Source organism: Apodemus sylvaticus, chromosome 12 (genome assembly GCF_947179515.1).
Source record: "Apodemus sylvaticus chromosome 12, mApoSyl1.1, whole genome shotgun sequence".
NCBI classification, from domain to species: Eukaryota; Metazoa; Chordata; class Mammalia; order Rodentia; family Muridae; genus Apodemus; species Apodemus sylvaticus.
Window position 1 is genome coordinate 47,511,404 of NC_067483.1, and position 16,688 is coordinate 47,528,091.

At 35.1% G+C, this 16,688-nt stretch overlaps 1 protein-coding gene across 1 annotated transcript in view; it reads left to right on the forward strand.

Moving 5' to 3' along the window:
* LOC127697044 (potassium channel subfamily T member 2) overlaps positions 1-16,688 on the forward strand; it is a 145,034-nt gene that overhangs the window by 77,911 nt on the left and 50,435 nt on the right. The window contains exons 8-11 of the mRNA XM_052199920.1: positions 9,075-9,224; positions 10,530-10,759; positions 13,947-14,160; positions 16,267-16,372. Of these exons, the coding sequence (XP_052055880.1) occupies positions 9,075-9,224; positions 10,530-10,759; positions 13,947-14,160; positions 16,267-16,372 (700 nt within the window). The remainder of the gene's footprint in view (positions 1-9,074; positions 9,225-10,529; positions 10,760-13,946; positions 14,161-16,266; positions 16,373-16,688) is intronic.

Below are 16,688 nucleotides of genomic sequence, written 5' to 3' on the forward strand. Positions count from 1 at the left end.
GCTTATCCTTTGAGTATAGGAAGGCCACTGATTTGCTTGAGTTGATTTTATAACCTGCCACTTTGCTGAAGTTGTTTATCAGCTGTAGGAGCTCTCTAGTGGAGTTCTTTGGGTCACTTAGGTAGACGATCATGTCGTCTGCAAATAATGATAGTTTGACTTCTTCCTTTCCAATTTGTATCCCTTTGACCTCCTTATGTTGTCGAATTGCCCGAGCTAGTACCTCAAGTACAATATTGAAAAGATAAGGAGAAAGGGGGCAGGCTTCAAGATCTTAATCAACTGTATTCACACTATCTATTTAGTGTGTGTGTGTGTGTGTGTGTGTGTGTGTGTGTGCATGTGAACATATATATGGTGTATTCTTAAATTTATAACCACAAAATTCTCAGTTCATATGCAACTTTTATGTTATTTATTCTTTCAGAGTTGCCAACACAGTACTGGTCAATTTGAGTGGTGTTTTTGTTTTGTTTTGTTTTCTTTTGTTTTGTTTTGCTTTGCTTTGTCTTGACAGAGACTATTCCCTGCTCTCATCACTCTTTACTCTCCTGCTGTTCTTTGACTGGGGCTGAAGTCCTCTAAGCTTCCACATTTCCATGTTAAGCTCTCTGTTGATATTATTCTTGTTTAGGTCTGGCCTAGGCAGCCATGTTGACCAGATCGCATGAGGTTAGATTCTTTGACTTTCCTATCCACTAATAAGATATATAAGATGAAAATATTTGTTGTTAGCTAGTCACTTGTCCACCAATTTTCTTTCTTTTAATTAATTTGTTTATTCACTTAACATCCCAAAAGCAGCCTGCACCCTCCTCCAAGGCCCCTGATGCACAGTTCCTTTTTCTCTCCCCCCTCCCCTTCTCCTCTGAGAAGGGGGAGGAGCCCCTGGGTCCCAGCCCACACTGGCACATCAAGTCACTGCAGGACTAGGTACATCCTCTCCCACTAAGGCCACACAATGCATCCCAGTTATGAGAACAGGATTCACCAGCAAGCAGCATAATCATTGAGCCCCTGCTCCAGTTGTTGGGGACCCTGCATGAAGACCACGTTGCATATCTGTTACATATGTGCAGAAAGTATAGGTCCAGCCCATGCTCACTCTTTGGTTGGTGGTTCAGTCTCTGAGAGCCCCCAACAGTCCAAGTTAGTTGACTGTTTTTCTTTTTATGGAGGTCCTATCTGCTCTAGGTCCTTCAATCCTTTCCCCAACTCTTTTATAAGTCTCCAGAGCAGTACTTAATATTTGGCTGTGGGTCTCTGCATCTGTTTTGGTTAGGTGTTGTGTGGATCTTCCCAGAGAGTAGTTATGCAAGGCTCCTGTCAGCAAGCATAATAGTATCATTAATTGGTTCTTGCTCATGGGATGGGTCTCAAATTAGGCTGGAGTCCTTTCTCCATTTTGTCCCTACACTTCTTGTAGGCGTAACAACTTTTTATATTCCCCTTCCTGGTTACCTCTCCACCCATGCTTCCCATTTGCCCTCTACCCCCTCCACTTTGCCTCAATGCAGGTGCTCAACCACCCACCCACCCACTCCTGTCTCACTGTTCCAGGATTTCCCCCTAAGCTGGGGTATCAAACTTCCACAGGATCAAGGTCATTCCCTCCTATTGATGTGAGACAAGGCCACCCTATTCTGCATATGTATCTGGAGCCAAGGATCCCTCCCTGTACACTCTTGGTTGGTGGTCTAGTCCCTGGGAGAGCTGGGTGGTCTGGCCAACTGACATTGTTCTTCTTATGGGGTTGCAATCACCTATGTTCCTTCAGTCCTTCTACCAGGTCTTCCACAAGCGTCCCTAAGCATAGTCTGATGGTTGATTGCAAGCATCCACATCTACATTGGTCAGGTGCTGGCAGAACCTCCCAGGTAAAAGCCATATCAGGTTCCTTTCAGCAAGCACCTCTTTGTAACAGCAACATTGTCTGGGTTTGATGTCTGCAGACATGATGAATCCCTAAGTGGGGTGGTCCCAAGATGTCCCTTTATTCAGTCTCTGCTCCATTTTTTTTTGTCCCTGTCTTTCCTTTGGACAGGCATATTTTTTAGTTAAAAACTTTGAGATGGGAGGGTGGCCCCATCCCTTGACTAGGGGTCATGTCTCTCTTCAGGAGGTGGTCTCACAGGTTCTATCTCCCCTCTGCTGTGCATTTCAGATAAAGTCATCCCAGTTGGGTCCTGGGAGTCTCTCACTTCCCTGGTGTCTGGGACCCTCCAGTCACTAACCCTAGTCCCGCATCATTTCCCCTTCTGAGAGAGATTAAAGTATCATCCCTTAAGCCCTCTTTGTTATTTAACTTATTTGACTCTGTAGATTGCAGTGCTAATATTCTGTATTTCATGGCTGATATTCACTTAAAAGTGAGCACATGCTGAATGTCTGCATGGAGAAGAATGCAAATAGATCCATTTAATGACCCTGCATAAAACTTAAGTCCAAGTGGATTAAAGACTTCAATATAAAACCAGATACATTAACTCTAATAGAGGAGAAATTGGGAAATAGTCTTGACTACATTGGTACAGGAGACAACTTCCTGAACTGAACAGCAATAGCTCATCTACTAAGACCGACAATTAATAAATGAAAGCACATGAAACTGTAAAGCTTCTTTCTGTAAGGCAAAGGATACAATCAATAGGAAAAACATGGCAGCCTATAGAATGGGAAAAAATCTTCACCAAGTCTATATCTGACAGAGGGCTAATATTCAAAATGTATAAAGACAAAATATACCAAAGGTGACTCAAAAATTAGTCACCAACAAACCAAATAACCCAATTAAAACTAGGGTATAAAGCTAAACAGGGAATTCTCAACAGAGAAGCATCTGATGACTGAGAAACACACTTAAAAACATTCTATGTCCTTAGTCATAAGAAAAAGCAAATAAAGATGATTCTGAAATTCTAAGATCAAAACCTCAAGCAAAAACACATGCTGATAAGGGTGTGAAGCATGAGGAACACTCCTTCATTGCTGGTTGGGGGTGCAAACTTGTACAACCACTCTGGAAATCGATTTTGTGGCTTCTCAGAAAATTTGAAACAGTTCTACCACAAGATCCAGTTATTCCACTCCTGGGCATATATACAAAAGATCTTCTACCACACTGCAAGGATACTTGTTTCACTATGTTCATAGCAGATATATGTGTAGTAGCCAGAAAACTGCAAACAACCTTGATATTCCTCAGGCAAAGAATGAATAAAGACAATTTGACTTATCTATACAATGAAATACTACTCAGCTATTAAAAACAAGGATATCAAGAAATTTGCAGGCAAATGATAGAACTAGAAAATGTTCACCCAGACACAAAATGACATTCATGGTATCTACTCCACCAACTTTTAAACCCTATGTGGATAAATCAGCTACCACCTCTATAGCCCAGACTCTTACTCAGAAATTGTTTTATGCTGGTTAATATTATAAGTAAATATTTTACTGAACACTAAGAAAAAGGTATCAAGAAATACATATTGTACAAAGTCTCATTCAATATTCCAATGGAAAGTAAAATATTAGCAAATAAATCTTACCAAAGAGATGAAAGCTTTCTACAATGAAACCTTTAAGCATGTGTGATAAGTAAAACACTAGAAAGTGGGAAGAAATGAAGTTCTAGAACTGCTATTGTGAAATGACCATTCTGCCCAAATCTATTTTTAGATTCAATGCATTTAGACACATTCCTTTTCACAGAAATAGGGGGAAAAAAATCTAATATTCATGTGGAGTCACAGAAGACCCCAGAAAGTAAAACCAATACTCAGAAAAGTTATAGTGCTGGAGGAATTGCCTCAAGAATAGCAATAAAAAACATATGGTACTGCAAAAAAAAAAAAGAATTAAAAAACAAAATGAAAGAAAGATTGAAAGAAAGGAAACATACAGACTCAGAGAAAAAATTCAAGACTTAATATAAGCATATGGTGATCAAATTCACATACCATAAAAAATATTGTATCTACAAAAATTGTAGAAAAATGATATTAACTCATTTTTATCATCTTTTACCAAATATATAATTTTAAGAGAAGCATTTACTCTAACTTACAAATGGAGGTCATATCTTGGAATCATAGTAGTAGTAAAATGACATTATCCTTTTCTTCTTGGGGTTTTGTTATTTATTAATACGATAAAATAATTTCCATTGCTGTGCTGTGAAAGCAGAAGTAAATTTACTACTACAGATATAAATAACTAATAGGGAACTGAAACTCAATAAGGAGAAGGAAAATGTAGTATTGTTATGAATTCTTAGATATTATGCAGAGTATATTGATCAGAAGAAATTAAAGTCTAGTCTTGACTACAGTAGAAAGGAGAAAACATTGAAACCATGACACCTCAGTGGTAGTAGTGATCATAAATTTCAACCCCATAGACTTTTTGTAAGATTATTAGAAAAAAATGATTTAAAGCTTTGAAATTTAACTTTTAAATTTTTAAACATTGACAGAATGTTTGTACCTGTCTAATATAATTAGATTGTAATAGTATTACAATTTAAATGTGTATACCATGCGTAATTATGAAATCATGGCAATTCCCATTTCTATATTCTCCATTATCATTCGTATGCACTGAGATTCTTCACATGCTTCTTCATCTTTATTACAACATAGTAAACATGTCCGACCCAGCAGTTGTGACAAAGCTTAGTTAGGACTAGTTTAAAAGTTTAACCATTGATGGAGAAAAGTACAAACAAGTTGATGAACTCAAGAGATTCTTAGGTGATAGCTCTCATTACTAGCTGGGCCCAGAAAACAGCCTCCTTTGTCCTGGCTGTTTGTCAAGCTATTCTTAACACAATGACAAGAGGAATTTTTCTAAAACAAAAGTGCATACTTTTGCACACATTTAAAATCTGAGTGGCTGCCAAGTCATTCCAAGAAAATGTCACATCTGTTGAATAATATGAGTGCTCTCCTTGGCCAGCTGTCTTCAATTTCTTCTCTTTCTCCCTAGATTCAGACAAACTGTCTTCTTCACTCTTGTTTAGACATACTGGGCATTCCTTGTTTTAGGAAAAAGCCAATGGTTGTTGCTGCTGCTCCTGCCTTTCAGCAGCACCTAATCTCTTGTTCAGATTTTCTTCATCCCCTGGCCTTTTAGTATGTCATTTCTGGGCCATCCTATTTACATTGAAATTATCCTTCATAAAAATTAGACATTTTTTCCTTTATTTTTCTTCTCAAATCTTAACCACTCATGTTTATTCTTAGTAGTATCTGACTAAATTCTTCATTTTGTTAATTACCATAATATTGAATCTATAAACCTCTGCACACAATCACTGTTTTATGAGACTGTATACTGCCATCATTACTTGTTGAAATTTCTACATCTACTTTATTTATTTATTTATTTATTTATTTATTTATTTATTTATTTAATTTATTTCTCATGTATTACTTCTGGACCACAATTTCTACTCCCTCCTCTACCCCTAGTTACTGCTGCTACTTCTCTTCTCCAAATCATCTGCCTCTACAATCCCTCCCCAAAAAATACCAGGCCTCCCAGGAACATTTACCAAACACAGCATAACAAGTTACAATAAGACCAGGCACACGCATACCATCACATCAAGGCTGGACAAGGCAACCCAGTAGGAGGAAAAGGTTTCAACAAGAAGGAAAGAATCAGGGATACTCCATCATCCACCTTCCTTGTTTCTACTGTTAAAATTCCCAGAAAAAGTCCAAGTGATTCATCTATAATGTGTATACTGAAGACCTTTGTCAGACTCCTATAGGCTACCTGATCTCTGCATGCCCCAGGTGTCCTGGTCAGTTGATTCTGTGCCTGTGTTCTCCTGCTGTCTCTGCAAATTTTATGATGCCATTGTTTTTAATAGCTGAGTAATGCTATAAATTTAATAGTTGTAAATGTACCACATTTTCTTTATCCATTCTTCTGTTGAGAGATATCTAGGTTGATTCCATTTTCTGGCTGATATGATTAAAGTTGCTGTGAACATAGTTGAGAAAGTGATCACATCTGCTTTCAAACAAATGACCTGAATTTCATTGAGAAAATTTTACATCTTTATAATTAATAAAAAGTAAGGGCTGGAGAGATGGTTCAGCGGCTAAGAGCACTGACTGCTCTTCCAGAGGTCCTGAGTTCAATTCCCAGCACCACATGGTGGCTCACAACCACCCTGTAATAGGATTTGATGCCCTCTTCTGACAGCTGCAGTGTACTCATATACATAAAATAAATAAATCCTTTTGGGCTGGAGAGATGGCTCAGTGGGTAAGAGCACTAACTGCTCTTCTGAAGGTCCTGAGTTCAAATCCCAGCAACCACATGGTGGCTCACAACCACCTGTAACGAGATCTGATGCCCTCTTCTGGTGTGTCTGAAGACAGCTTGAGTGTACTTACATATAATAAATAAATAAATAAAATTAAAAAAAAATAAAGGTTCTTGGTTACTTCTTAGAAGCTTTTAGGGAAGTCAAGAAGAGGGGGGTCCCTAATGAGATGATCCTTCCCAAGAGGGGAAGCAAGATTGTAAAGTAGCAAGACGAGAAGCACATGACGGAAGAAGGGATTTTGGAGTGAGTCTGCACTCTGCCCATCAATTTTACTCTCACTGTACCCATTTCAGCTTCTAACTAGATTCATGATTCTCTTCAAGAAATTTTGTATGACTGCATAACAACTCTCGGACACTATGATCACTTTGTATCTCAAATACGTCCTGTTATGTTGCCAGTATGTTCTCGCAAATTGCTGGATCTTCATCATAGACTTTTGTCTTTGCCAAATATCATTTTACCAAATTGTTCTTTGGTCCACAGGATGATTTTATTTGTGTTGGCCGAAGGGAAATTCTCTCCACAAGGAATCATCAATCTTAATGTACTTACTTTTATTCTCCTCAGTGACACAGTATCTGAGAAAAACAACTTAAAGAAGCAAAAGGGAGTATTTTGATACAGGGTTTCACAGAGATTTCAGTCTGTCCACAGAGTGGTTCATCTGTGCGATGGCAGCATGTCACAGAGGCTTTTTAACACATCGGTGGATCAGTAAGCTGGGTGGGCTATACTTGGCCTTCAGAGGCCCATACTTGACAACCCATGTTTGCCTGCCAGGCTTTACCACCTCAAGTTCCCACAGGCTTCAAAATAGTCCCATAAGTCTGGATATGTTCCAGATATAAGTGTGTTGGCAAACAGTTGAGATTCAAACCATGATGTTTAAGAAGTAGTTAGAAGTAACACATTCATCAATAGTCCAATCCTCCCCTTTTCTCAGTATTTCTAAAGAAATACACTAACATTAAAGAGTACAGACTTTTCAAAATGGATTTTGAAAGCACTATACGATAAGTTCATCATTTAATTTCTTACTTTCAGAAGTTATCTTGTAGGGATTACAAAGAGAACATTAAGTTTTAAAGGACTATTACTGTAGTACATTGGCAGATATGTGGAGAATAACTGTAGACAAAATGGAAGAGAAGAAGTTATTAGAACAACAAAAAGACAGCCACCATTTTCTGGTTATTTTTATTTTAATATCATCCTGATGATTTATTTAGCTTACATCATTTTAGCTAATAGAATAACGTTAGTGCTTTTTTTCACAGAAGGGATAAGCTCAAATAAATAAAAAGTCAATTAACTCACTGAAATTTGCAGAATTTCAAATCTGGTAGTAGATTTTAGTACCTGATTCTGATTCTTTAAAAAACTCATGATGGAGTAAAGAAGGAGGGACCTCTACTCTGGGGACATGTATATGTTTTTAGCTAATTGGCATTTTGAAAATATTGATAAATTAATTTCTTTAGTAATTCTTTAGAGCATATTCTGACTTTAAAATGGATTTTGAAAGCTCTATATGATAAGTTCATCATTTAGTTTCTTACCTTAAGAAGTTATCTTGTAGAGATTACAATGGATAACATTTATATATGTGTGTATGTATATATATGTATTTATATATTTATAAGTATATGCATTATATTATATACTATATAACATTATATATATATATATATATCCTGTCAATTTGTGATGATTTTGCTGCTAGAATCCATAATCTTTAATCTGAAATAGTAGAAAAATATACTGAAATAAATGAGGAAATAATATAGAGACATTATATGATTTTCATCATATCATTATATTATGATTTTTGTGGCTTTCATAAAGCCACAAAATTAGGCAGAACATTGTAAAGGTAAGGAAATCACACATTTTCTTAATGTACATGCCTATTTTCTATAAGTACCATTAACATCTCTTTTGTATGCCAGATTAGTCAACTTTCAATTGTTTTCACAATAAAGAATGAGAAGTTTACACAAGAAAACTTTTATTTTCACATTTCAGTAGATTAGATTTCTATGATCCAGTTTGTGGCCCATCCCAGGTTCTGGATAGGAATTTCTGAGTTGTATATTTTTGTCTCTAGAATATATTCTCAGTTGAAAAAGCAGGCTAGTTCTTCAGAACTGATGATGTTGCTCTAATATATTCTAGAGTTTACTCTTGAGGCCTAACTATCCCTTAAGGCCTTGCATAAAATTCTACCATTTGAATAAACACAACACATGAATTTTGAAATGGTATAAATATCAAATATTTTCCTCAGCCCTTTTTACAAAGTAAATATTTTTTAAAGAATACATGGTTTTGGAGGAGCCTTCCTTATAGAGTGGACAAAAGCTAACATGAAGATTGTATAACTGGACATGAATATAGCATTTCCTCAGAGAGGACCTCAAGTGTGAGTTCATAAAGCCATAGTCAGAGTAAATACTTCTGACATCAGGTCTTATAAAACTCTCATTTTCTTGCAACCCACTATTCATCAAGGCTCTGTATTATTTGTGATGCTGGATTTAATTTAGTATTGGGCATTCTTCTGAATAATACCATCCTTCTGAGCTCAAAGCCCCATAAGGCATCTCCTTGAATTGTGTTTCCTGCTTCTTGACATTATGGATTGGCTGGCTGGTAACCACTGTCATTCAACCCCATTTATTGTGTTTTCCTTTGTGTGTATGTGTGTGTGCTTGTGTTGCAGAGAAGGGCAGCAGTCTCCTGAACAGTGGCAGAAGACATACGGGAGATGCTCAGGAAATGAAGTCTATCACATCGTTTTGGAAGAAAGTACATTTTTTGCTGAATATGAAGGGAAGAGTTTTACCTATGCTTCTTTCCATGCACACAAAAAGTATGTTTCTGTTTCCAGTGGAGAATTAACTCACCAACCAATTAATCAGAACAGTTAAACAGCTTTCCAAATTGGTGTTCGTGTGTTTTAAGAAAAATTTTTGTTCCATTTTTAACTATAGACTTCGTCATTTCTACAAGTTATTTTTACTAGGTGGGAAATATGTTAGGAATATCTACTCTACAATATCTTAGTTCCTCACAGCATCCTATTCCATTAAGTATTCATACCCATCTAACAATGTACTTGTTACATACATTAAATTTAAAGTGATATATAGTTTTATTATATTTACAATGACAGAAACAGTTGAAAAATTAATACAACAAATGAAAGAAAAATAGCAATTTTCCTCTTTTTGATTTTTTGAATCATGGTCTCACGTAACTCAGGGTGTCCTCAAACAGTGTATGGACAAGGCTAGTCTTTCTTACTTCTCAGTTTCTTTTCTAAAACAACACATCACTCTCAAAAAAATAAATAAATGGATGTTAGACACATTTCTTTCCCTTGTATAATAAATTAGTAACTTAAGGAATTAAAAATATATCAGAAATAAGTGATATTAAAGTATTTTAATAAAACTTATTTGGGTACTTTATAGTAATATATTCTACTTAACTAATATATAATGTACTCAATTTTAACTCTCTATGATACTATTTATAATATTTTACTTCTACATATATTTTGGAATTTTACTTACTCACTATTTTGTATTAGGATGAATTTTGAAATTAAGAACATTACCAAAGATCAATAATAAATATTAAATACAATATTACAGTCAAAGTTTTGAAGTTCTCCTATTGAACATGCTTGACAATGAGGAACATTTGAAATGTTTTGTTCTTGAATGTATGAAAGGTAATAGAAATGGTAAGCAATCCAGATACATCACGTTCTTTTCACATAACATTTCATATGAGACTTCTTTATGCCAATCGATTGTAAACATTGTGAGCAAGGTAAGACTTATTGTTCATAGCTTTGACATTATTAGTTATCTTAAGAATTATAAAGCAGCATTATCTCTACTGTATGACAAGCAGTCTAATATTTTATATTGTTTTATTTTTCATCTATATATACCATAATGCTTAAGACCAATTGAATTTATGCTTTTTTCTTTTAGAAGTGAGATTATTAAATGTTAGGACCCTCTCCGGCTCCCTATTTCATTATTTGATGTTCTGGTTAGAGTTGACTAGTTTTCTTACAAGTATAAGTGTTTGAAAGAACAAAAAGCTAAGGACTTTTCTAAATTGTAATTCTTAAACTCTTATATTCTTCTTTTAAATTAAGGTTTGGTGTCTGCTTGGTTGGTGTTAGGAGGGAGGATAATAAAAACATTTTGCTGAATCCAGGTCCTCGATACATTATGAATGCTTCCGACATATGTTTTTATATTAATATTACCAAAGAAGAAAATTCAGCATTTAAGAATCAAGACCAACAGAGAAAAAGTAATGTGTCAAGGTCATTCTATCATGGGCCTTCCAGATTGCCTGTCCACAGCATCATTGCCAGCATGGGTCAGTACAAACTCACTAGAATTATACTTAGTGTGTTTCTGTAAGGTTATAAATGGACATCTGTCTAAAAGTTCATAGCCAACTTCAAAACTTATTTTTGTATGTTATAAACTAGGTCTGATTATATAATACAGATCAAAGTTTCTAAACTGTTGATTAAATAAAACAAGATTACCAAAATTTATTCAGCAATTACTCTATGTTTTTCATCATAAGTGCTTGCCTTGTATATTTTTCTTGTTGATTATCTGTTCAATGATCAATTGGGACTACATCCAGTGTATATTTTATTTGTTTTCAAAACTCTCTCATTTCATTGTATCCCCATCATTGACTTTGACATTTATGACACTCATATACACAGCATAACAATATATATCCAGTTAAGATGAAATTCATTAAAAATTTCACATTAAAATGCCTATAATCCTATAAGTGTATATGATTTCTAATTATAAGGAATATATACCATTCCCTTTATGTAATTGCATTGGCTTTACATACTCAGTAAGTAAGCTCATTCTCTTCACCTGTTTTGGATATTTTACTTGAACAATATTTAGCCTTATTATCCTTAACTCTATTTCCAACCTACCCCCAATCAGAGGCTGCTATTTCTACATTCTGCCATACATACCCTACATGATACACACACATATGCTATTGACCTTCTTGATTTCGCACCTTCCTAAGTGCCTCAAAATGGTTGGCTTTTGATGTGGTTTCAAATATCATGCCCTTCAAGGCTATCTTTACCTCAGCCTGCAGTCATGTAACTGAACTCAATGTTCAGTGGTTTTAAACCGTGCTGTGGTTAAGGATGGGTACAGAAAGTCACAAGAGGTTACATATGCAAAATATATGCAATCAGCACTTCTATTACTTACAGCAACATCTAAATGAAAGTAAGTAACTGAGGGATTATATAATAGGTAAGAGGATAAATAGCTTATCATGCAAACATGAGGACTTGAGTTTGTTCTTGAGAATCTACATGAAAATGCTGAGCATGCCAGCACACACTAGTAATGAACTTCGTAGAAACTGTGCAGACAGCTCAACAACGCTGTTGACCCTCAGCAACTCAGAGACCCTGCCCCAAAAGCATGAGGGATGACTCCTGAGGAACAGTGCATTTGACATCTGTACTCCACATACATTTCTGTACTCCACATGTATTTGAAGACTTGTTACATGCTTCCACGTACACCGTATGCCTGTACAAAAATATATAGACACATTGACACACTTGTACATACATACACACAAAAGGAAAAGAAAAGAATAGGAAAGTCCAGAATACGGTGACAGATACATCTTAGTGATCTCAAGGAGGTCAGAGATCAAGTTGCAGGAAATATAGTGATCCCTATCTTGAAAACCACAGTGAAACAATAACAATGGTAGGTGAAATTTGTGACTCTCATCCCAAACTCATACAGTGAAACCAAAACCCTTCCAGTGCTATAGTATATACCTTTATTTGGGAATTTTATTTTTATAAAGAAGTTAAAATGGAGTCATTATGGTTATCGTTATTTATTTCTATGTGACTAGTGAACTGTCAAGAAGAAGAAATACAACATAGACTCATATACAGGAAACTGATAAATAAAAGATTATTGAGGGGATGGTGATCATTAAACTAGGAATAATAACAGATCAATTTCTCACCATATTCAAAAATCACAACAATGTGAAGACTTTTATTCTGAAACTTTATCCTTCATAATTGAGAGAAATTAGCCTCTTATGGCTTCTAATGTGTTCTACATTGTTATAGAAGCTTTAGAAAACTATTACAAATACTATGAGATTCATCAAAAAATAGAATAATGCTGGTGAATAATTGAACTAATAAAGTATAGTAGATCCTATAGTCTGAAGATTTAAAATAAGGATTTGCACAGAAGATTAGAAAAAATATGATCTATGACCAAAAAAAAAAAAAAAAAAAAAAAAGGATTTGCCCATCTTTAAAGCACAGGTTACCTATTTATGGCAGAGGGAATTATCTCAGAAAGGACCAAGCATTTGTAAGAGAAAAAGATCTTGAAAGGAAAATCTTGATCCTGCAGCTCTAACTGCTTCTTCAGATATTTCTGCTAGATTATAAATTTCTCAGACCCATCTGAGATCCTGGCAGATATCAGTATTGGCAGAATAACTAACAATAGGCCAAATGGAGCATCCATGTAAGCATGGTTCTGCCAGTGTGTTGCCTGTTGTAGGAAAGAAAACAACTATGGATTTGGAAGTAATGTTCAGTTGACAAGAAGGTTATGCAAGCATCTCTTTGAAAGTGAGAAAAGGTTTAATGCTCAATGTTGGGACAGTTTTACATGAAGAGACACATTTGAGAAAAGAAAATAATCTAATTTTGCTTTAATAAAAATTGAAAAGAATCCTAACCTGCCCTATTTTCTTTTTGTTCTGAAGTACTAGGGTACGTGCATGATGAGCTATAGGAAAAATTTGATAAATGTCCATTCAATTCTACAACCTTAAGATAACAGCATCCCAGATGGATATCTTTTCTATCAAAAAATCAATTTTATAAAATTTACATTCCTTATATATTTGCCTAAGATTTTCTTTCATTACCTCTAGAAAACCTTCCTTCTTTCTCAGTGAGACAGTTGTCCTATAATGTAATATTTAGTAACACCATCATCTTTGTTCATACACTGGTATGACTAAGCACTTGTCGTCACGTAAGGACTTTTCTGGAGACCAAACCTTTTAAAGACCTCACTGCCTCTTACATATTCACAATTGGATCCAAGCTCTCATCAAAAGAAATTACATCTATAACAAATAATTTTTGATGCAGGGTCTCATTGGGTAGCTTTAACTGGCTCGAAACCCACCTGGTAGATCAGGCTGCCCTGAAACTCACACAGATCAACCTTCCTCTGCCTCCTGAGTGCTGGAATTAAAGGTATGTGCCACTGTGCCTGATTGATCTCACATGTAAATTATGATATACACTTATCCAGTGAAATGCTTATGGAAAAAATGAGAGTTTGAGAGAGATTTTACACACACACACACACACACACAGACACACAGACACACACACACACAAATATGCGCTTGATAATAAAATTAGTTCTCACTACCAAATGATCATTATGTCCCAGTTAGTAAAAATGTGCTAATAGATTTTTATGTTTTATTGTGTTAGGTACTGTGGCTATAGACTTGCAAGACACAAGCTGTAGAGCATCAAGTGGTCCTACCTTGGCTCTTCCTTCAGAGGGAGGCAAAGAATTAAGAAGACCTAGCATTGCTCCTGTTTTAGAGGTGGCAGATACATCATCAATTCAAACATGTGATCTCCTAAGTGACCAGTCTGAAGATGAAACTACACCAGATGAAGAAACATCTTCAAATTTGGAGTAGGTTTGATTTTCTAGGTTGTGTTTTTCTCACATTTTTATGCTAAGTTTTTGAGAATATCTTACATGGACACAATATTTACATTATTTCCATCCTCACTTTACTCTGCAACTATACCCATGTACCCCTAACTTCCTGCCAATGTCATGACCTCTTTATTAATAATAAAGCAGGAAACGGCTGGTCACATTGTTCATAGAGTTAAAAGGTAGAGGTGGTGGGATGGCCGTACCCAACTGACTTTCTTAGTTTTGTGAAGTCTAGAATCGCAACACCCGAGATGAACTTGCCCAAATTCATGGTGGTCTTTCCCTCATCTGTTAGTCTTATCTGAAAGCATCCTCACCTAGAGATATGTTTTCTAAGTTATTCTAAAGCTTATCAAGTTGACCAGCAGAATTAATCATCATGAAATTCAACAGTTTATCTAATGACATATTCAGACTTCTCCAGAAAGTGTTTTCTCATTTCAGCTTTTAACATCTCCTTTTATCTGGAAGTTAGCAATTGTTTAAATTTACAAATCAAAAACATATTCTTTCTTTACTAAGCTTCCAGTCTTTTACAGTACCTACCTGTGTAGTAGCCATCACATTTAGACCTACTGTGTTTATATATAACTGTTTACATGAGTTGCTATAGAAAAGCTGAGGGAACAATAGCCTACAGTATTGATCCTTTTATCACAAAGATTTCTTGCCATTCCAGTTGCATCTTATAATACTTGTTTACAAATAAATGATCTTGCTATAATTTCTCTCTTTAGGAATCACATATGATTGCCACCTTATTGCGTTATATAGAGCTTAATTGAAATGAGTGAGAAAGCATGTTCCTGTTATGTATTGTTCCAAGTGACAGCATTAGGCATCATAAGTAGTTCTGGGACTAGTAATATAAGCACAGCCATCGCTGATTATAAATAAAGTTCATTAAGCTCATTTAACGTTTTAATAACTGAAACTGAGCAGCTATTGAAACAGAAAATTACTTTAAATTCATCCACAATTTTTATTTGTTTCAAAAAATGTCAACATACTTGTAGATAAAGTCTTGTTTCAGAGTATTTTGTGGTTCAGATATGCAAGTTTATCTGTAGAATACAGCAGACTGGGCAACCATCCCTGCAGCAACCATCCCTGTTGGAAATGATGTTTTGAAGTGTGAACGAAATTCTTTTTTTAGATTTCTAAAACATAGAGTGGTAGAAGGAAATTTTAATAGAAAAATCAAAGATATCTTAGGGTAACAATAATGGTTGTCAGCTTCTAAGTCTATAATATGTGTGCAATTTTCCCTCCCAACCAATAGTTATTTAGAAAATAGTTTCAGCAAGGCCTTAGCTTCATGGTGTCTGGGACAAGCTACCAAAAATTTTGGATGAGAAAATATTTCTTTGAGTAATTTCCTTTTATTTACTAATTAACATTTAAGCTTCTGCCTTTTAGAAATTCCATGTTCTAAAGTAGTGTAGCCAAAATGTGCAGGTGGTTGTTTTTAAAAGTCAGTAAACAAACTGTATTTCTTTGATAATATTTTAAGAACAATTTCAGGAAAAACCCTCTTTTTTACTAATTAAAATACTTCTTCCCTTTAGTTATGTGTGCATGGATAATGAATAATAATAATAAAGTTTAATAAAGTTTATTTTAAATATACTTTGTAAGGTATGATATTATTCTTTGCTATGTATACATGTTTATGTATCCAAGGGTGAAGATTGGGAAATGTTTTCTAGAAAGAAACAACTATAGCATATTTTCAGTCATTCACCTTTCTCAGTGAATCAAACACAAATGCCCCCTTAATTAATCATGAATGTGAATGGCTATGTTACAGGATGCTGAGTTCGTGGATGAAGAACTCAAAGTTCATATAATTTTTTACATGACAGGAAACATTTTTATTAGTACTTTAAAATGCAGGTTTAGTGACTCCTATTTCATCATAATTTACCTCGCTCTTCTTAAACAATGTGATTTTCATAACATGATAGAAGCATAGATTTACTAATTCTAATTTAAACATGCAGTAGATCTGGGTCAAATCTGTGGGTCCCAGCTTCCATGATTACTCCAGCAGTAACCTCTCACATTGCTTTACAGGTATGCCAAAGGCTACCCACCTTATTCTCCATACATAGGAAGCTCACCTACTTTCTGTCACCTCCTTCAAGAAAAAGTGCCCTTTTGCTGCTTAAGATTAGACAAGGTAATGTTTTCCTGTTGGTTTTATTTTCTCTAATAATAAAATTATAGCATAAGCTATGGCACAATAATTAAATAATTTTATAGTATTTGAATAAAATATATTAGCATATAAACTTGATTATATAAAATGGTCAGTTTTACTTTTTGTACTCACTAAAAAGTCACATAAATGCTTTATACTTCTATTCTATTATCCAGTTACGTCAACCAGTCAGGTAGGTTTTTAATAGGGAAGACGGGCACAAGACCCTCAAACCACTTTTAGTTATTAGTCAACCATCAGGTGTGTTTGCTCGCATATCAAGTCTAGACCTTAA